The 22,611-nt window shown below is 38.1% G+C and overlaps 1 protein-coding gene across 1 annotated transcript; it reads right to left on the bottom strand.

The window, feature by feature from the left end:
- Nucleotides 1-2,375: 2,375 nt before the first annotated feature.
- LOC131776823 (N-acetylneuraminate 9-O-acetyltransferase) lies at nucleotides 2,376-21,396 on the bottom strand. The gene is made up of 23 exons (XM_066160448.1): nucleotides 21,161-21,396; nucleotides 18,763-18,856; nucleotides 17,334-17,457; nucleotides 16,663-16,707; nucleotides 15,757-15,819; nucleotides 15,164-15,208; nucleotides 14,810-14,855; nucleotides 14,603-14,728; nucleotides 14,436-14,526; nucleotides 13,455-13,566; nucleotides 13,077-13,201; nucleotides 12,159-12,226; nucleotides 11,424-11,556; nucleotides 10,418-10,526; nucleotides 10,059-10,148; nucleotides 9,106-9,225; nucleotides 8,469-8,625; nucleotides 7,620-7,699; nucleotides 7,041-7,145; nucleotides 6,388-6,528; nucleotides 5,490-5,567; nucleotides 4,168-4,260; nucleotides 2,376-3,217 (listed from the first exon to the last, which is right to left on the bottom strand). Exons 1-23 carry the CDS (start codon nucleotides 21,360-21,362, stop codon nucleotides 2,945-2,947), a joined length of 2,520 nt encoding a protein of 839 aa, XP_066016545.1. The 5' UTR covers nucleotides 21,363-21,396; the 3' UTR covers nucleotides 2,376-2,944.
- Between the last annotated feature and the right edge of the window lie 1,215 nt (nucleotides 21,397-22,611).

Genomic DNA, 22,611 nt, shown 5'->3' with positions numbered 1-22,611 from the left:
GCGTTCTAGTCTTGCTTCTAAATAGCACATTCACTCTCATTAACTTAATTACCTGGTCCTCACAATCCACAGAAGACTACAAAATATCACAGCTGGTGGCTGAACACGTAACGACCTGCCTCCCCCTGCCACACAAATGAAGTTTAAGCTTTTAGAACGATATTGTGTCTACTGTCAGTCTCGCATCAAAATGCAATGAAAGCTTTTTACCTCTAAAAAACAAAATAACTTATACAAATTGGTTCTGCGATATTTTCGTCGAAGGTTTTTTTTGATTTGCTTGATTACACATCATCAAAATTAAAAGATCGAAAATAACTGTAACCCCCAATTAAAGGTATTTTTAAATAAAAGGTCGCTGGCCCGTCACACTCTTTCAGACATGTGCGTGAATTAAAAACACCTTTGAATTGTGGCAACACGAAAAATCGATGGAGTGTTATAAAACTTAGCTGTTACTTCCTAAAACCACAAAAATAAATCAGTACTTCAAAGCAGTAAAATTAAACATGACTAGTTTCGGAACGAGAACGATTAATCAGAAGGAAAAGGTAAAAAAAATTCCCTTCTCGATGTGCTTACAACGGCAAACATCAAATATTCACATGGAACTTTTCATATTTTCAAATGACAAGTTATTAGTTGACGATAGCTAATATTTTCAAAGCTTAGGAACAGCAAAAATCCGAGACGACGAATTAAAGAAAAAGGCTGAAGTATTGCTATTTATTCACGTGTATAATTATTTCATTTATTCTACCATTATCTAATCGATATATTTGTTTATTTTAATATTACCAGTTATCAAAACAGAAAAATACTTAGAGGCCCAGGTGTTGCGCTCGCGTCATTTCGAACTTTTTCTGAATTAACATAAAGCAAAAAAAAGACAAAAAAAATTGCCTGAAATATGCGCTGACGTCTTGTATATTTCAAGTTGTTCATGCATGAAGAATTTGCGTTTTATTATCGTGCCATATTACTCGCGACAAGCAAAAAAGCCCATATTAGCATAATTCTCTTCCCAGTCCTGTTTTGCCGTGCTCTTCCAGGACGATCGCTTCGCCTAGCTAACTTCAGTAACAGCGCGAGCTGGGCAGGATTGAGGATTTATTGCAATTGATAATTGAAAGAGACATAGTTTACAACTGCGAATAAAAAATGTTCAAAGACAATTGATTCTAGTCTCGTGCGTGATGAACAAAAGGAAAAGAGTAGGTTTTCCGTCCTTCAAGTACCTTCCGCCCCTTTTAAGTATCTCTAACTTTTCAGGTTCTGATGGAAAAAGAGGTTTTTTCAACAGAGCTTCAAAAGAACTTGGACTAATTTTTTTAATTAAATAAACGCCTGTGCGCATTGCCACTGTCTGAAAACTATGCGCTCTTCAATTTCATTTAATTGGAAGTTCGATCCAATGTATTAAAGAGTCTTGTGAGCCGCGTCTTCTGCATGACTTTATGGGTAAAATAACACTATGTTTCGCAGTTTTCTTAGCCGCATTAAGTGGACCTCCAACCTCTAGATCTAAGACTGCTTATCGCAACGATGGATGGAATGCCTGCAACAAGCAACCCCAGAACACACAAGGATCTACATCCAGCGTAAAACCGTTCAATATCGTTCCTTATTCATTCCCTGACCAGCCTTTTCCTTTAAAGAAAGATTACGGAGGATTTAAGAAGGTCGACAATCGAAGACCGGTACCAAGTAGATTTCAGCCAGTTGAAGAAGCGGAAGTGACGAAACCGGAAGTCGCCCAAGAATAGCGTCTGGTTAGCAGGGTATAAAACACGTATCGGAAACCCCATCCTGAGTTTGTGCACTGATAAAAAGTATTTTTAAGTTTGCTTTATGAAACCGGAAAATTCACCTCCCGAAACAAAAAGGACAATAAGAGCTAGTCTGTCTCGACCGGAATATCAGTTAGGAAATTGTAGTGGGTAATTTTCTTTACACTGTCGAATTAAAAAGTAAAATTTCGCTTGAAATGTTCCTCGTTTTTAGGTTCCGCACAAGTATCGTTATTTCAGTGAGGCTTCAAACGAATATCAATGTGCTCATCAACGATTTTTCACAAGTTGTCTTCGATTTTTTTTTCCTGTTCACCTCGATTTTAATTTGTAGAACATATAGTTCTGATTTTTTCAAACTAAGATTAATTGAGAATTACATATCGACATTTGGAAATTAAAAAAAAAAAGTTTCATATAATCGTAATTTCAATAACTTCTTTACTTGTCCCCAGGCTCTTATCTATTCCTGAAATCCCTTGAAAAAGAGGTTGACCAAAACCCGCCTTCTCTACTTCAAGATTAAAATTTTTAAGTAACTCAAATGAATTACTCTACAATTCAAAGTATAATATAAGTGAGACCTTGCACTATACACGTTTTTATTTTACATAATTTTGTTAATAATCGCAGTCCTTTCTATGGCTTTCTCCCGATTTCTGCTCCTGCAATTTTCTACCGCACACATGGAGCTACACGCATTGCAAGCGCGTTTCATTCCCACGCATTACGTGCACTTTGACGCGCATGTAGATGCTGTAGCACACTTGAACGATACTGAGTGTGGGCTTGAAAAATTGAATCAATATTACCTTGTAAACTTTTCGCGCAAAATAAATAATACAAGGAAAGGTTCGTTTCGTGGTTTGATTGTTCTGAATGGCTTTTCTTTTCTTTAATCAGACCATGCAGGAAACTTTTAAAGACGAATTTGTGGTTCCACAAGATTTTCCTGCAAAGTGTTTACCAGAATGCCTCGATTTCTGGAACCAAAGCCAGTCCAGGTCAGATTGCTTCGGCTTGGCCGACAACACAATCGGAGGTCTTCGGGTTCGAGAATCTTCGGAAGCGTCGTCGGACAGCGTCGTCGTCATTTCACCCATCAATGGATGCAATTATCGTGGCCAGTTCGCTACACTCGAGTATTCAGAGTATCACGTTAACACTGGCTTCGGGTCATGGTGAGTCTTATGCCACCAGATTATAATCAACATGAAGATGAAAAACAGCACTCTTCTTAACATTGTTTTGATGTCTTTGGTGATCAGAGCATTTGCCAACACACCGGAAACTTTATGAATTTCGTGGCTTATACAGACGAACACGTAGGTGGTGAGAATGACATTGAGTAAAGGCTGATCCGGAATAAGCACTAATACTCCTTTTGTGTCATGCGCCAGCCAAATGTGGTACTGTGCTATAAACAACTGAAACATCAACAGAAAGTCCATTGTAAGCTAGGTTGATCATAATCTCTCTGGCAATACCATACGAACTGGGGACTGGCACTAATAATGAGAGCCATTCTTTATCAGTACCAAACCCCTTGCAAACCTATCGCACACTTATTTTTTAAAGGAGTTTGGTTCCCTGCCCAGATGCAACACAGAGAGTTTTCGGCGAACAAAGAACAGCAAAATGTTTCAACGTAAGTTCTAGCCGTCTGCTTTCAGCAATCTGTACCCCAAAGCGAAAACGTTCACATTAACCCTTTAACTGCCAAGATCTAATTGTTAATTCTCCCTAGCTGCTTAACATTTCCTTGTAAATTAGTTATAACAACTTGGTGCTCGATCAAGATAGCAACTTGTACCTGACAAATTTGAACATTCTCATTACCAAAAGAAAGATGTTATTCGTCTTGTTACAAGCGTGAGATAAAGAAAAAATTCTGATTCCCCATGAGGAAACGAACCTAAGACCTTCGGATTCCACGCTCCGATGCTCTACCACTGAGCCACAGAGATTCCACGGTGAGCGAGGTCTATTACGAAGTTCATATGACACGCGTCCTGCATACTGCTAGGACCAGCAATGTCGATAGCGTCATGTTCGCAAATAGAATAAGAGAGATAGGAATTTTTTAGCTCAGTAAAGAAACAGAGAAAGAAGTTTTTCGCCTCGTCACGAGCGTGGGACAAAGGAAAAAAATTCTGAGTCCCCACAAGGACTGTTTTACTTGTGAGAAGTTTCATGTTAATCACTTCTGGCGGGTAAAGGGTTAACTATCAATTTTTTATTTTTCAACAGAGTTAAAACTGCCTAGGGATGGATCATAAAAATAAAAAAAAAAATTAAGAAATTCACTAGGACCAAATATGAATTCTACTATCGCAATTTAACAAAAAAAAAACGTGTGCGAACTACAGGCACTAACCTCGAGAGAAATATTTCCAACCCAGGAGAAAAATTTACTGAATTTTGACCGGAACGGACCGGGAACATTCCTAAGGAACACGAAGGCTATAATCTACAATAAAAAAAACCAAGGGAAAGAATGGAAGAGAATATTATTACATAAAAAGATTACTAACATTGAGTCCCTTATAAATACTTAACATACCTCGTTTTCTGCGTCCTTATTGTAAGTTACAGAACCTCGGTCCGTAATACGTACTTATTGAAGGAGAGGGCCGGACCGTAAAGTGTATGGCTCGAGGTCATGATGTACAGACCGAGCACAGCGAGGTTCGTACGTCATGAACGAGAGACAAATGTTTTCTTGTCCGGCCAGAATTAACCCAGTCAATAAGCATTTTATCAAATGACCACTGACTAAGTTTTGAAAAATTTAAAAAGTTTGTTTTAACTCAAATAGGACGCAATAGACTGGCGCGCGGGGGAAAACCACGTAAAATATTCTCCAACAAAAACTTTTCCTTTCTTTCTTTCGTTCTTTTTTTTTTCCGCAACAAAGGTGAACAAGTACACTAAGGCCGGACGGCTCTCTCCGAACCGGATCACGTAAACCGTTTGGCCCTTCACATGTCAGCTTTCAATATGGTTTTCTATGGGATTGGGCGAGCGGAGCCGGACGGGCCATATGGTAACTTACAGTAGGAACCTCGAACTCGGTTCGTGAGAGGCACTTATGTGAGATGAAGTAATGAACAGTCCACCGCTACAGATTCTCCCTTGCATATTAAAAGTTAAAAGCTGTGTGTAAGAAGGTGATAGGGCTAAGGAAAAAAGTAGTGGATGGTATTCAGAAAAATTTCAAGGGTGCAGGAGGCTGATGAAGCAAGGGATTCATAGATGAGGCGGGGACAAAAATAATTGAACAACGGGGGGGAGGAGAAGGGTTGAATATGCAGTGATCGTCTCCCTAAAATCAATCGAGAATAATCTGCGACTGCATTGACATTCCTAAACTACGCCCTGTGATTGGTCTAGAAAACTCGCGTCACCAACTTAACCAATCATATAAAAAACTAAAACCAAGCGCGACTTGGCCATTCGCATTTTCCCGCGCTTTCGGCAGATTGCTTGTTTTAACATTAAATTCTAATTGGCTTACTTGGTAGTGATTTTTTCTCTTTATTATGATTGGCCGATGTGCGTTTGGTTTTTCCTTTAAGACAATACTACTCGTTTCATTTTTCTTGTATAGAAACGCTTGCTGCGCCGGTTGAGGCACGGCTGGGATCAAACGGATGGAAAATTAAGAAGAATTAAAAGGAAACAATTACTTGTACTCACAGGTATAAATGACATTGTCGAATGAGTCTGATTGCAAGAAACTTTAGAAGGGCACGTTAATGCCTGAGTAGTATAAATCTGCAACCAAAAAAGTTGGTTAGTTACTTCATGTTCAAATCTTAAAAAGTTTCACGCATCACAAGTTACTTAAGGGATTTGAGAAAAAAAAAAACCTCGCTGTGCAAACGAGCATTTCATAGCTAGGAATAACCTATTGTTCGTAACCCTTCGCCAAGCCCGAGCGACGGTATTCCCGTTTCCTACAGGAGTCTATGAGTGTCTGGCCCCTAAAGGTGAAGTGTCTCAAGAGACGTGCTCCTTTTCTGGATGGCCAAAGATCCCTCGCAAGTAAGTGCGCTTGGGCAGGGGTTATAATCATGTTTTCTATAAGCGGCTGCCGATGATATAAAAGGTGGCTAAGACCGGAAAAGGGACCGTAATGCGGAATAAAACACGAGAGCTTACTCGCAAGCTAAACAGACCGCGATATGAGGTTTTACAGGCGGAGGTAACAGGCCTTCATTCAATCCCCTACATGATGGAGTAGCATTTAGATAGAATCTCTCGGCTCTGAATAGAAGTTACCGTTTCCCGCGCTTGGCCGGTGTTGCAATTCTTCCCGCGTTCGGGACGGATTACACTTTTCCCGCGCTGGGAAGCGACTGCGATTGTTCCCGCGCTTTGTGCTTTTTTCCGCCTTTTTGGTTGATCATACTTAACCTTGAGCTTCGCATCAGTTTCGATTTTTTCTCTCGCTTTGGGCGAATGGCACATTTTAGGCCGCCGAGTTGCACACAATCTATTTTCAGAATTTGTGCGGCCTTTTCTGCCCTTTCAGCGGATGCTTTCGGTTAGTTGCTGTGACTGGAAACACCAAACGGTTACATTTTATTCTTACCATTATCGCCACAACAGCAAATACTAGACACACAAAGCCTACAGGTCTGGAGAAGAGAGTTCTCTTGTTGTTATCGTCGAACATTTTAAGATATTTTCCAGAGCAGTAAAGAAATGCTACAACCATTCCAAAAAGTGTACCCTGAAAGAAAAGGGTGGAAAGGATTAAATCTAGTGCTATCACCCTCACCTAAACCAGTGTACTTTCACAACTCCAGTCAACCTATTCTTATTATTAACATAATTTTCTCGGATATTGAATTCTTTTGACTGGAAGCTTATTTATCAAAGCCTCTTACCACACGTAAAGCCACGTTTTAATTCGTTTTATGGGCCATCGAAGATCTAACGTGAAAGCTCCGACTTCCTCTTGCTAAAACTGTATTTGCCCGCGCTCATTATATCCCCGAAGTCAGAGAAACAATATGAATCAGTAGACAGTCTCGAAAACTCGCGGGAGAAGCTTCCGCTAATTTTTCATGTCGAACTGAGATCTGCCTATCCGTGCTCATAGTCTACTCGGAGGAAAAAGACTTCTATTCCGGCTACGACCGGTTCAGAAAGAGAGAATCACCCCGAAGAAGCTTCCGTTCATCCTTCGAGGAATTCTCGTAAACTACATAGAATCCGATCGACAGAGAGTTTGTTACTTACATATCTATCCAGCCATGACCGAAACCACCACTCGCGAACACTATCATTCTCATCGATGAATAATTCTTTAATGGCCCACTGGGAAAATATCCATTGGCATAACGTCTGGGAGGTACAAAGAGAGGTCATTCACATGCATGATAATAATAATAACTAACAATAATAATATTAGTAATAATAATAATATTAGTAATAATAATGACATTAACAAAATTAATATTTATACAGAGGGCGATCTCACAGTAAGTGGCTTCTAGGACTGCCCTGAAGAGAATATTATGATGTTAAACACGCGTTGAAATGATTTAACGACAACCGTACGGTCGATACTCTGACAACAAAGCGTGCCACTATTAGTTTCACTCTACTTCCGATTGCCTCGTGCGTCTCAAAAATGAGCCCGCGCTCCTTCCCCCGAAGAAAAGCTCCTTCTAGTTAGAATCGATGAGAACAAGAGAACAAATGTATACAAGCTGCATTCATCAAAGCTTCCTCAGTTCTTATACTCTCATGGCCTTAAGGCGTGCTAAAATGATAAGGAAGAAGTCTGTGTAGATGTACCACATTCAGTTAACTTACTGGTGAGCTCCAGATCGTGGAAATAACGCCAAACAGGAACAGGAACTTCACCAATACAACAACATAATGCTTCTGGTTATCTACCAAGAAAATTACCGGCGTTTAATATAAACGTAACCGTCAGAACTAGAAAATATCTCAAAATCAAGAAATCACCAAGAGCAATAACCGATCTGAAACATGAAACTCCATCTTGATGGCAAACTTTTACTGACTAATTGATTAACCCTTTACAACCAGAGATCAACATTTATCTTCTTTATTCTATTCTCCACATATTCTCAATGGCACTGACAAGGAGAATTTGTTTGACAATCAAGAGCTTCTTTGGTCGATGATCATTTCCTATATTCTTATAACCATGTTTGATAATGTAAGGAGATGTTAGATGTTAGTGACTCCTTGAGTTATGAGAGCAGATTTTGGAGCAGACCAGTGCCACGATGAAAACATTAATTAAGGGACATAGCCTGATAAAACCCTTTATTCTCAGAACTATCTCTCTACGAACTGTGCGGCAAACAGAACTGAACGAGAATTAAGGTTGAGATGTGGCAGAGAAAGAGTAGCCTGCAATGCAAGTGTCTTTTTAGGGCGAGTTAACGTTACAAGCTCGCAATCGTTTATTTAACCAGCCATGTTTGCCTCCCCTAACCCTAACCGTCACTCATCCCCTTGGTAGAAATTTCTTTCTTTCTCCAGCCTTCCGCTGCTGTTGGAATCAAAGATGGTAGCTAAATTTTCACCAAGAAAATACCTGCTCTGCAGGGCAGGGAAAGCGTTGATGCCAATTTAAAGAAGAAAGGAGAATTATTACAGGGAGAACCTGATCAGAAAAATCATACTCACCTTTAACACGAGCAGCAGTGACTCTGGGCCATAATGCCATCACAGCATAAACCACTACAAACCAGAAGGTTACTAAGGGAACAAAGTAGTAGAACTGATAGGGGCGACCCATGATTAAACAAAGAACAGCCACGAGAATATTCATGCGAGTAATAACCTGAAACGAGATCAAACAAGCCATTACAGTGCGTATTGCAAATTTCTGAAGCACTAAACCGCGAGCGATCGAGATATGTTTGGACGTGAGGTAAGAAACCTGGGTCGATTTCACCGATTCTAGGCTAGCTGGCGAACTTGACGTAAAAATGAATTAAATTCAGGAAATACCGTCTATTTCGAAAAAACTGTGGAATTCACCTAACGCCATTGCACGACTAGATTTATATATTTTTAAAAGAAAAAACGAGAGAAGATATTTTTCAATGTTTCCATTAGCTGTTTGCTTGATATTGTATTAATGTTCTAAATAGACAGTACGTCTTGGTTATTGCTAGATGCGAAAGGGTTAAATAACCCCACACGTGTTGCCTGTAGCTCAGTTGGTAAAGCACCCGAGAGCGAAATCGATAGCTGGTGTTCAACTTTTCACGGGGGATTCAGTATTTCTTCTTTGTTACAACGTAACTTAAGTTATTACCTGACAAAACCTGTAGAGGCCAAAATCTCCCTTATTCCAAAAGTACGAGAAATGCCCATACCCAGAGAGGAAAAGATATGAAGCTACGAGGAGTCTTATAAACACGTAAATTGGAAGCACCTGTAGTTAGAATGAAGGAAAATTAGAGAGGAGTAGAACTTGTATGGTAATTCGCTACAATACTGACACTGACTTCACAATGAACTCAGCTTGGATTTTTCGAGTGTTTGTTTGCAATCAGTGTCAATCTTCTCCATCCACACCAATATTTGTTTGTGTTGGCTTCACTCTTGTCATTTTGTTGTTTTCCTAGCTTACCAAATTGATATTTTATGGTTTCGCTCGCGTTAAGCGTGATTTTTTGCGCGTGGCAGAAGACAACTCCTATTTTTATGATATGACGCCTTTTAAAACGTGAAGCGAGGATTAACCTGTTTATCCGCATCCCGCATTCCGCATCTACAACCTCGACCCTTTCCAAGAGGGTTTAACAAGGAAGTCAGTTCAATCACTAGTTAAGTGGAACTAGAATGCATACGCCAGGAGAGACAGACATGAAGAGAGGTACGTCACTTTGCACCTTATAGAAGATCGTGAGACACACATGCAGTCGCAATAGAAACACATGCTAACACGAGAGACACGTGGCGAAAAGAACGTCACCTCACACTTTATCCATTGTGGTGGATTGCGAGATACACATGCATGTGTACGCGCACCTCGTAGTAGAGCAGGAGACAAGCATGTGTGCGCAAGAGACGCGTGGCGAAAGGCGCATATCACCGCGCACTTTAATGTAAAACGGAAGACATGCATAAATGCACGAGAGACTCGTGGTAAACTAGCCACAGGCACGTCATTTCGCACCCTATTGTGGAGAGTGTCCTTCGTTCATTTCAGAAAAAATAGTGTGTGAATCCATCGACTGAATCAGAACCGATCACTATCATTACCTTGCTTGCCCCAATGTAATGATACAAAAGTATAACTAATTGCATCCAGCCTCTCCACTCATTCGTCTGATCTCTGTTTAAAAACACGGTCTGAAAAAACAAATTTGGCAAAGCAAATTACTTAGCACTTATGATCAAATATAGCCTGAAAATTTTGTAAACATTCCCCGTTGACTCTTAAACTTCCAAGATAAAATTCATAATTCTCCCTTGACGCTGGTATCCATTTTCTTGTCAATTGGTCATTGATAATTCGGTCTAACATCGAGTCAACATCTTCCAACTGATCTGTATCTCTGTTCTCTATGTCTACTCGCTGGGTAATGTATGGAATTGAAAGAAGAACAGGCAAAACAAACCTGTTGAGCTGGTGACCAAGTCCAGGCTCCCAAGGCCAAGAAAACAAACAGCACCAAGATAAACACCAGATGACTATACTGCTTTTGTTCCTTGAAAAAAAAGTTTGTCCTGTAGATTCAACAGAAAAAAAAGGCAATTTTCAAACGAACAGCATGGAATTTTATCTGCATTAAAAAATTGAACTGAGCACTGGATGAGACAAGTAATTAGTAATAATAAATATAACGACGGAGTTCAGTCTATGGCGCCATATTAATAAGCTCATTACGATTTACAAGACTTTGCGGGGGACTTTGGCCAGACTGCATTGAGCAGTTAAAAATTTTTTGCAAGAAATTTTTGCAGATGCCCCTAATTTTGGAATCAAGGCCAGGCCACAACACCGTAAGCTGCGTTCCCGAGAAGTGCGTGGGTTCTTTAACGTCTCCTGCCAACCAGTAAAGAGAAGATGGATGAGACAGTGCCTATGCTTTATCGTTCATATCCGAGAAGTCTAGACCGTCTAACCTTTTTTGCAGATGTGATGACAAAAGTAGCACATTCTCCTCTGTTACTTTTTAAGACCCTGTGCGTTGGTCCGGTCTGGCCATTACATCAAAAACGATTAAGCCCTTTTGAACAGACTGTCGTGAGACCGAAAAAGGGAGCAGTCACTACGGCCAAGGAAGAAAAATCATCATGAGCCCGACGGAACTCAGAGAGATGGCACACACTCATATTGACAACAAGTTGACTTTTTTTTTCCATCGTGGGGGACTTGGCCCGAACGTAGTTGAGTTTTGACTGACACTGCACGTGAATGCCGTCATGCATGTCGCTTTTGAGAGGGTGTTTTTTCCTTAGAAAAGATGGGTGTAATTTAAAAAAAAAACCCGTGATTGTGACTTCCGGATACTAAACTTCTTTTGCCACGAAGGCCTTCCCGAAACCACTTATACCGGCAAAAGCCTGTTCTTACAGTTTGGCCAGACCTTATCCTGAATGAAAGCGCCCCATGACACTAACCTGTCACAGAGGTAGAAGTAAAACATTATGAGGCCCATTTTGAATAAACTCTTCATAACAGGATACATTCTGTCAGAGTAGACCCAGCGTAAGGAGAAACTTGCACGGCCCCCAGGTGTGGTTGGCTCAGCACCTGTGAGTGATAGATTACAAAGTAATTCAATCATTGAGTTCTACCAGAGCGTAGATCGATTGCGGGTCATGAAACAAAAACGAAAACAAATATGGAAGCGATTTTCGCAGTTATGGCAGCTATTTAAGAAGTGGTGAAAATAAGGCCTGAAAAAAATTTTGGCCCATACGAGACCTTTGCAATACCGGTGCAGTGCTCTACCAACTGAGCTAACAAGCCAACTAGGAGTTGGTCTTTACGTTAAATACGAATAAACCCTCGAAGTGGTGAATAAATGACTGTAAATATATGAAAATTATATATGTGAACTGCGGTTGAAGAAACGAATATGGAAGCGATCCTCGCAGTTATGAACACTTCATAAGTAGTAGTGAAAATAAGGCGTGAAAAAAATTCAGGCCCGTACGGGATTTGTACCCATGACTTCTGCGATACCGGTGTAGCGCCCAACAAACTGAGCTAACACGCCATGGAAGCGATCCTCGAAATTATGAACACTACTTAGATAGTAGAGAAAATAAGGCCTGAAAAATATTCAGGCCCGCACGGGCCTAAATTTTTTTCAGAGATGTGATTATGCAAGTACTTGATGTGACTCTTACCACCAGATCCCTTCGGTTCCGCAGGCCACAGATGCTGACAAACGAACATGATCAGAAACAGTACAATGCTGTAAATATAAGCATCCCGATGCACGAGTAAGAAACATGGTAGCGAGGGAGGAAAAAAAAAAAACGAAATTCCCCAAAGGAATCGAAACTAAGACCTTCGGATTCGGTGCTCCGATGCTCTGCCACTGAGCCTCAGATAATTCGTTTAGTTAACCCTTCAACTCCTAAAAGTGACTAGCATTTAATTTCTCTTTACAATATCAGCTCTGAATCAAACATTAAGGTCATGAGAATAAAGGAAATGATCACCAACGTAAGATATTCTTGATTGTTGAACAAATTCTCCTTGTCAGCACCTTAGGAAATGTATAGAGAACAGTATGGAGAATATGCAAACTGATGTTAGGGTGCAAAGGGATAAGGCAGGCCATTACAAGGTCTAGACGTTATCTTTATTTTTCAATATCTTCTTCAATAATTCTACTCAAAGGTACAGCCCCCCTGCACAGTTTAGTTAACAAAATTCAAGATTTATTTTTACTTTTTCCAAAACCACACAACACTAATTTCCCAGACTCAAAGTTGTAAATGTATTTATATAACCTTAGCGGAATAGCGGTTGTCAGACGTTTAAATTAAAAAAAATACTTAATGATCACGATGCTAAAAGGTTTTGTCTACGATCATTCATGTGAATTCAGCCGGCCAATTTCGCAAAATTTTACAGAGCAATGAAGCACTGGTTACTGCTTCAAAAAACCTCCAGATGCCTTTTCAAGTTGACTTGAAAAGATGCCTTTTCAAGTTGACTTGAAAAGATGCCTTTTCAAGTTGACTTGAAAGGATGCCTTTGACTTTCACGCTAGCGCAAAAAGCTTACTGATCGTTTATGAGAAATTATATTCTTACCATGTGATAAAAACAGCAAACGTATTTCGTTGCAAATGAGTCAGTCTTGGCGCTGGTAAGCAACAAGTAGCATCAGGAACTTGAAGATATTGATTGCAATAATAGTTTAAAATCAGATTCAGCTCCTGAAAAACAAGAAACCATAAATTCATGAGTCAATGCGCAGATAACAAGAACGAATGAAAACAATTCTGTAGTTAAGTACTTGAAACAACAAGGGAAGTAAGATTTTCATTATATCTGCGTTCCAATTGAGGGGGGAGATTTCAATTCAGAGAGACTTTTGAATTTAGCGGGGCGTTAAGTGAAATACGGCCCGCTAAATTGACCAGTCGTAGCGAAAGTTCTAACTGACACGTAACAAATAACATTATGTACCAGTGTTGTTATTGGCTGTCCATAATGAAGACCATCTGTTGATGACTCCGGTTTCCTCTTGGCGGCGTGAAATGACGACCACATTACAGTCACAGATGAATTTTCTTTCTGACTGCGGCAAAAGATAGAGTTAGATTTTGTAAAATAACTGTTGCAAAGACCATACTGAAATTTAGATTCAGAAAATTTCTAAAAGCGGAAGCGTTGTTAGAAACAAGCCGACAAAATTCAAGGGGGTGTTACCCACACTGACAAGTGGTTAAAATAAAGAGATTAAGAGCTTCCTAAATTTTATGATAACTTAACGTGGCCCCAAACAGGGCCACCAAACTCGTTTTGGGTTACAGCTCTTTAAAGAGAAATTCAACGGTGTTTCCACTCATTTTCACACAAGAGTATATCAGCTAGGAAGGTAAACTACAAGCCAAATCCTGAATTTTCAGTGTCTGAAGGCTGAATGAATCAAATTCGGATAGTTTTGGAGTGGTTTAGTTGGCGGAGTCATTTTATCATCAACACTGTTTACTTCTCATAGTTCCTTCGAAACGAAACTTCTATTGCATGTATTCCGGAAACGGGACGTTATCAAATCGTTTAAATAAGCTACTTAAACATTATCTTCTGTATATGTAAATATAAGCATCCCATAAAGGTTGTTTTAACCTTCAGGAATACAAATGCCTCGTACTTCACCAAGATAATTGGGTTCAATCAATTGAGTAGATAATGTAAATTGGCCACCATAAAGAGTTTCTAAAAATGACTTTCGAGCGTTACCCCTTCTTCATTCCCCCTGATGAAGGGCTAACGCTCAAAAAACCTCAGCTCTATAAACTCTTTACGTTGGCCGATTTAAATTATCAATCCAGTTGATAAAACCAAATTACCTTTCCCCACCAACGCAGCACCACAGTTTTTTTCGAAACTTACCCCTCTCATGTATTTAATATAGTCAGATATTAAACAAAAAAATCAACTTACAACATCTCTCCCACGATTGAATTAAAAAGTTCAATCTTCTCATTTGTGATCATTTTGCGCGCCTCATGAAGCTTCGCTTCCACAGCTGGTTCTGTAAACAGCAATAAAAAGTTGTCTGTAGTAACCTGAAACTATGATGTGAACACATCTCCACAACATCCTATTACCTTGTTGAACCCAGATAATAGCAGGAGAAGGTGGAAATGGACTCCATTTCTTGAGCAATGGCTGGCTTTCATTTCTTTTTTTTGCTATTAACGTCTCCATTGAACTTTTAACCTTTGTCAAATTAGCTGTAAAAAAATGTAACAATTAGATCAGTCCTCTAATCCAAAAAAAATATTCTCCAACAAATCTAAAAAAAGCAAACTTACACCCATAATTCATTGCGGCACCTAGTCCTTTGTATCTAATAGTCCACTGAAATTAAGAAATAACAAAAATTAAAATTAAATTGACTAATCAATTCTTTTTCCTTAATTATTTATCATTCATTTATTATGGAACTAATATCCCTATATATCATTAATGTTTGTGTGTGGCTCATCACATTTGATACCTACAACAAGCACAGGCCATATGGTACGTAATGTGACCAGTGAATAGTGAAAACTAAATAAGCGCAATTAAATTTTTGGACTGTTACTGACAACACTTGGGGTCTGCCGAGCAAACTGCACAAACAAGTCATGCTACACCATTGTATTTTACATTTCTTGTAAACTTACAGTTCCACTGCCTGTGATAATAAGATGAGGACTTTTTTGTGGATTCTGTGGGAAAATAAATGGAAGAAAAACATTACTTTTCACTCTCTGATTAGAGTAAAAGAAAAATTTATCATTTGACCAGCACTGCCCTATGCACACGCACACACACACACCAAACAACATTGTAAAAACTATTGCATGAGAGCTGTATGATTATTTACCACAAACAAAAGAAACTACAGGTACAAAAGCTTAATAATAAAGTAAATCTATTGAATACAACTGTCCAGTTACAAACAAGAAATCTTCACTACCCTAACAGACATATGATTATGTATCAATTTTGTTACAGTTTTCATTAAAACTTCAATGACATATTGTTTCATTAACCATTTAACTCCCAAGATCTGATTGTTACTTCTCCCCTCTAGCTGCTACACATTTCCTTGTAAATCAGTTAAGAGAATTTAGTGTTAGATCAAGATAACAACTTCTACCTGATAAGTTGGAGTTTTTTCACTATCTGTTTGCAGGATAATGTATGAATATTGTAGGGAGAATTTCTATGTTAATCACTTTGGGGAGCCAAAGGGTTAAACAAAATACTTTACCTTGATCCACCCATCATACAGTGCCTTCATAGACAAGTTAACTTCAGGTTGCCAGTGAAAGAACTACAAAATCAAATTGTTGCCCTTGTCAGAGTGGGCTTTAACACTTAAACTCCCAAGATCTGATTGTTAATTCTCCCCTCTAGCTGCTACATATTTCCTTGTAAATTAGCTGTGAGAATTTGTTGTTACATCAAAACAACATTTTCTACCTGATAACTTTGAGTATTCCCATTATCTGTTTGATGCATTTACTGATTTAATGAAGAATCCATTGACAGTTTTAATAACAACTTGATTTAACAAGCTTCTACAGTAAAAGGAAAACTAGGAGACAGTGGTTTGGAGAGTGAAAAATTCTTAAATAATATGAATAATTTTAAACCTAGAGATGTAACCATTTGCAGGGCTGCAAATAATTATATTGCTTGACAGGTCACTCTCTACCTCTGACCAAGTTTCTACTTTTGTCTGGCAAAACAGAAATATGGTCTGTTACCTTGGTTATTTATAAATTAAAGTGATTGAACTGAGCAGAGTGCAATTTGGTCTGAAATCATACATGTGATTTCAAAATTGAACAATTGGTTGGTCTATTAGTTACTTCAAAAGAAGCCCTGAAATCAGATAGGATGTTGTGTTTTACTAATCAAAAGCTTTCTCGTTGGCTGGAAAAAAGAAGCAATCTGGGACAAAAAATGGTGCAATTCCTGTATAATTCACACTGATGAGAGCCAATCAGATTGCAAGGATCATCAATGATTTCGACATGAATGTAACAAAGGAAAATCCCAACATTTTTCTCCTCTATCTTCATATAATTTGCATAACAAAGATGTGCTTGACTATAAAAAAATAATTAAAGTTTATTGAATCATAGAAAACACCTTGTTTATGAAAACATACCACACTTGTATTGCTCATCTTGTCAACGTAAGACAGATTACTATGCTGTCAAAATAAAATCACACAACAAAATTGTGTTATTGCATAATTGTATCATTAAACAACAGTTATGGAAAATGCACAAAGCTATGTACAACCCTTATCAAGTTTTATTTAGCCCTTTGGCTCCCATGAGTGACTGCAGTAGAATTTCTCCTTACAATATCAATACAATATCAAGCAGACAAGTGGTGAGAATGAAGAAAATATCAATAAGAGAACTATAAGTTGATCCAATACCAAATTCTCTGAACTTTATCATGAAAATTGTATGGCAGACAGTAAGGAGAATTACTAATGAGATCTTGGGAGATACTGCTGGACTCTGGGTCAAGAGGTCTTGGTTTGGTACAGAGCATGGTCATTGCGTTGTGTTCCTGGGAAACGCTCACAACAACTCTCTCCACTCACAATAATATAAATGGCTACTGGCAAACCTTCTGGGAAATGAGACAAAATGCTGGCAGGTAAAGGTAGTTAATTCTGTAGTAAATTTGCATTGCACACCCTTACTGTGCATAATTTTAGCCACCCACTCAGTTCAGATTATACATGTACATCTATTACACTTTCTAGTGACAATCCTGGTTTATTCATCACTGATTTTAAAACTCCATGTAAAAATGTCTTACCGCTTTTCCTGGATCTGTGACTGCATTTAACCTGACCATCTCCACCAGTTCATAGTACAAGCCTCTTGTTCTTGAATCTCCAATGAAAGCCACTGGGTGATTCTGTAAACAAGTCCTCACTTCACTTCAAGAATAAAAATATTGAATAAATACTGTTAGTATCATCTTGGAAGGTGTTATAAAGTAGAGACATGGTTTTACCATCAAAGACTTAAGGTTTAAATAACCTGATTCCTAAATAAACAGGAGCAAGAGTGATATACAAAAATGAAAAAAGAGGCTATATAAATAAATAAACACAAAAAAGGAAACAAAACTATTTAAACTAAAATCATGCAGATTCCAAGTTCACAGCATTTTACGAAATAGAGTTCTTTGCATGAAGTATTTTAATCACACTGAGTATTTTAATTGCAGTATACAACAAGATGTATGTAATGAAAATTGAGAAAAAAACTATGACATTGTGGGGCAGTGTTCTCCATTATTTTAAGCAAGACTAGTAAAAGAAAGTTTCAAACCAGGAGAGCAATCATTAAACTGGAATTTTGGAGAATTTCAAGTGATTTTACACAGTAAGAAGAGATACTACAGGCACTAAATTTTACCAGAAACAGCCTGAAAAGGGGAATAGTGTGGATCTCATGACTGGTGTGCAGGAATATCAGTCTTAACCCTTTAACCCTTAAGAGTGACTCATATCTAATTTCTCCCTACAATATCAACCTTGAGGCACACATTCAGGTCGCAAGAGTATAGGAAATGATCACCAACTGAAGAAGCTCTTGATTGTTCAACAAATTCTCCTTGTCAGAAAGTTAGGAAACATGTAGAGAACAGTATGGAGAATATGCATACTGATGTTAGGGTATGAAGGATTAAAAGTGTGCCTAGCAGCTTCTTAAAACATATATAAAATAATGACTTTCATGTTACTAATGTCAGTAAATTTATGTTAATATTGTAAATAATATAACAACTATGGCATTTCACTATAAGCAGCTCATTGTAAGTAGCAAGTCGTAGTAAGTGATGTATTGTGGGTAATGTGGTGTAATAGAGTTAATAAACTGTAAATAAAATATGTTGTTGTAAATAAAGACTTTAAGTGTATAATTCATTAAAAAAAATGAAAAAAATTATATCAATTATCTTTTAAGCAAACTGTAGGAATTACAAGGATGAACAAAATACTAAGTTAAGATTTCAAACTGAATCATATGCAGAAGTAAGTTATAATGTACAGTATTTCTGTCAAATTAAAGGAACTTTTAAACAAGCTTATATCAACATCAAGCTACATCCACAAGACGTATCCCTTTCAAACTGATCTATGATGTACATTGAGCTTGAAAGCAGCAGCCAAAATAAAGTGTACATACACATTTCAAGCTATCATGACTTCTGATCAGTAAACTTGCCAGCATACCTTGAAGTATAAGAATGCATCATACAACCACGAGGTTGCCAAAAGCTTCCTCTCCAGCGACCAGACTGAAACATAGCAGGGCAGGTACTAGAGCCTATTACAAAAAACCATATATTTTACTGATGTTTCAATAAGCCTTGACACCCTTATATCTGTACGCATATTCTACATATTGTTCCCTACAGCTGCAACATACTTCCTTGTTAACCCTTTCACTCCCACAAGTGACCAAGACAGAATTTCTCCTTACAATATCAATACAATATCAAGCAGGCAGGTGATGAGAATAGAGAAGAATATCAATCATGGGATTATTAGTTGATCCAATACCAAATTCTCTGAACTAACATCATAAGAATTGTATGGCAGATAGTAAGGAGAATTACTAATTAGACCTTGGGAGTGAAAGGGTTAATTAATTGCAAGAATTTGGTGCTAGATCAAGAAAACAACTTCTACATGATAAGTTGAAGTATTCTTATTACCTTTTTCTTGGATAATGTATGGATATTAAATAATGGTAATTGAACTGAGTGGAGTGCAATTTGGGCTGAAATCATACGTGTGATTTCAAAATCGAACGAGCGCACAGCGTGAGTTCGATTTGAAATCACAAGTATGATTTCAGACCAAAATTGTACGACACGAGGTTCAATTACCAGTTTATTACATCCATTTTGAAATCGCCCAAATACAGGACTCGGTCAGTTCAAATATGTTATTGATGCAGAACTGAACTAGTTTGAAATTAAATTCATCCATTTCTTTAGGGGGGAAAATCAAGAGTTTTGGAAACAAAGGTTGCAAAATTTGTCACATGTTACTCTTTGTCTTTCATTTTCCTGCAATTACATTGGTTACTTTAAAGAATCCTTGAAATCTGATGGGTTGTTTTGTTTTCAGTGTAGCCTCCTCATTGGCTGGAAAAATGATGCGATTTAAAGCAAAAAATGGTGCGATTCATGAATAAATCGCACCAATGAGAGCCAATCAGATTACAGGGACCACCAGTGATTTCAAATTGGGTGTAATAAAGGGAGAAGTTACATGTTAATCACTTCTGGGAGTTAAATGTTCTGCTAATATAATGCATCTAACAAGGTGCAAATGTGCAAATAAAATTTGTCTGCCCAGTTAATATATATGTGAGCAGTACTGTAAATAAAGAAATTAGATATTAGACTCTTTAATTGTGTTCTGTTTTAATTCACCTTGTACAGCTCTAAAAAATTTTTGAAGTATTTTAGCATTAACCCTTTAACTCCCATGAGTGACCAAGACAGAATTTCTCCTTACAATATCAATACAATATCAACCAGATAAGTGATGAGAATAAAGAAAAATATCAATTTGGAGATAATTAGTTGATATAATACTAAATTCTCTGAACTAACATTATAAGAATTGTATGGTTGAAAGTAAGGAGAATTACAAATTTGATCTGAGAGTTAAAGGGTTAATTTCCTGCTAGTATTTCCTTTAGTATTAGACCCTTTATGTGTTAATGTTGCTTAAAGTTTTTGTTCATGATTTTTTATAACCTTAAGTCTTAGGCACAAGATAGAAAATACTTTGCATTGATTTTCTAACCCTTGGATTAATTAACCCTTTGCCCCCTAGACATGACCAGCTTCTAATTTCTCCTAACAATATCAGCCTTCAATCAAATGTGAAGATAATGAGAATGAAGGAAATAATCACCAATGTAAGAAGCCCCTGATTGTGAAACAAATTCTCTTTGTCAGTACCAAGGGGGATGTATAGAGAATAGTATGGAGAATATTCATATTGATGCCAGGGTGTAAAGGAATGAATGTCGGCTCAAACTAGGCTTCTTTATTATGAATCATGACATTCTTCCTGAAGACAAGCTTCTACACACCGTTAGACCTGCTAAGGAAATAGATACCTGGACAAACTTTGAAAGAAGGGGATGCTGGATTGATTAATTTCATTTTTTGTTGCTTTAAAGATCAATGGCTTCCCTTAAAATACGAGTACGAACCTAGCTGGATTCCTTAAAAAATGTAGAAATTTTTTCGTACTTTTGTACTTTTAGTTTTGTATTTCTTCATTTAAAGTAGATATGAACGAAACGATGTAAAGATCTGACGAGTTAACAAAAGGAGAAACACAAACACAGCAGGTGTTTCGCAATTTTTCTTCACTCAGAATTCCAGCTGTAAAAATACTATGATTAGTACAAAAATGTTTTGTTTACACTTCTCGGCAGTGCAGTTGACACGTGTCAAGTAATCCCAACAATAAACAGGGCCAATAAAGAGGAAATCTTGCTAAAACCAGGTACGAAAATACCTGAACAAATTCGGTTTCGATATGTCATTGTGTCACGAAATATGTGATAACAATTTCCTCTAGAAAAAAAGTTATCGCTTACCTTCTCGCTGGACACGCGCGAAATGAACGCAGATCAAGCATACCACAATGAGAAAAGCCAAGGTTTTACAGCATATCTCGATCCTAGAGGTTCCTGTCTGCTGTTTTTTAGCTTCTTTTCCGCGTTCAGAGACTTCTTTGGGATTTCTTTCCACATCAGAAAGGTGTAGAGTAGCGCCAGAACGTTCTACGCTCACCGCCATCTTGAATAAGGAAACTTCTGCCCAACAGCCCTTGTCGTCCACGTCGGAACGAGAGGTATTGGGCCTAGGGAAAATTTTGAAGAGCTGCAGCTGACCGAAGCGATCCTTGGTAAAACAAAATAACAACGACGTGTATTTGCTGTCTCAATGCGTTCAGCCAGACAAGACGTTTGTTATCTCAAGCTACGGGATAAGACCCCCTCTAAGCTGAGGATTTCATTTTCAAGCATGTCGTCTCAAACTGGCATTCTGCCGCGGGTCGTGATCAGCACTACTACCACGAAATGGCCGATGGCGAGGGAGATGGGAGATTTTCCTTTCCCCCTTTCCTACTGTCGCCACGCTGATGATGTGGAAATAGATTCAAGTTTAGCGAAACTTGTGGTAGAACCAATTTACAAGCAGTTGAAACCATAAAATAAAAAAACGTTTTTCTTTCTATTCAAACTTACACAGATTTGAAGATAGTTGTCGCGACAACCTTGTAAGCGTATCGCGTGATACTTTACCCTCTAATTTATTGATTAAGCTTGGGGTTTCATGATAATTGGGTTACATAAGATTTAGGTGTATAATTGAGTGTAGCATGGTAATGGCAGACTTGTAGCAAGAATGTTCGGATTGCGCACGGCAGAAGTGATACAGAAAACCAATAATGGCCTGAAACAATTAGATGAGGAATTGTCTCCGGAAATTGTGCGTGCGCGTTTGGGTTGGAACATTCTGTGACGTTGCGTGATGGGCCATTCGTGTCGAAAATAGTGCGTGCGTGCGGGTGTAAATTACAGAAGTGTTGATCGGAGTATAATGTAAAACAGCTGTCAAAATCAATTCAACATTAAATGGCTTGGAATTTTAGTAAATTACGAAAAAGTAAAGTCAATCTTGGTTTTACATGAGTTTAGGAGTGTATTTCCATTGTAATAGCAGATAAATAGAATCACTATCTTGTGACAGAGGATCGAGATCGATTGAATGTGGAAAGTACGTATATTATATGGATTGTAAATAAACGCAAGAAATCGGAAAGATAAAGATCCTATTGATTGTCGAACCAGCGATCCGCAGAGATTTTCCTTAGCGCAGTTTAGAATTCTGCAACCCTATTATATTCTTTGGAAATCTAATTTCCATAACATGACTTAGCCGCACAACTGAAAAGTTTTTCATTATGAACGATTTATCATAATGATTTGAACACTATCCGTAGCGATGATCTGCGATTGGTCTAAATGCGTCAAGCGACCAG

Source organism: Pocillopora verrucosa, chromosome 13 (genome assembly GCF_036669915.1).
Source record: "Pocillopora verrucosa isolate sample1 chromosome 13, ASM3666991v2, whole genome shotgun sequence".
In the NCBI taxonomy this organism is placed as follows: Eukaryota; Metazoa; Cnidaria; class Anthozoa; order Scleractinia; family Pocilloporidae; genus Pocillopora; species Pocillopora verrucosa.
The sequence above is the reverse complement of the archived record's forward strand: the minus strand, read 5'-3'. Positions and strand labels throughout refer to the sequence as shown.

Excerpts from the sequence above, each read along its gene's own strand:
- LOC131776823 (XM_066160448.1), bottom strand. The coding sequence starts at position 21,362 with ATGGCGGTGAGCGTAGAACGTTCTGGCGCTACTCTACACCTTTCTGAT. Across the intron at positions 14,856-15,163 it reads TTATCACAGGCAGTGGAACT|TGGACTATTAGATACAAAGG; the intron begins GTAAGTTTACAA and ends TCTTAATTTCAG. Across the intron at positions 6,529-7,040 it reads GGTCATGGCTGGATAGATAT|GGTACACTTTTTGGAATGGT; the intron begins GTAAGTAACAAA and ends CTTTTCTTTCAG.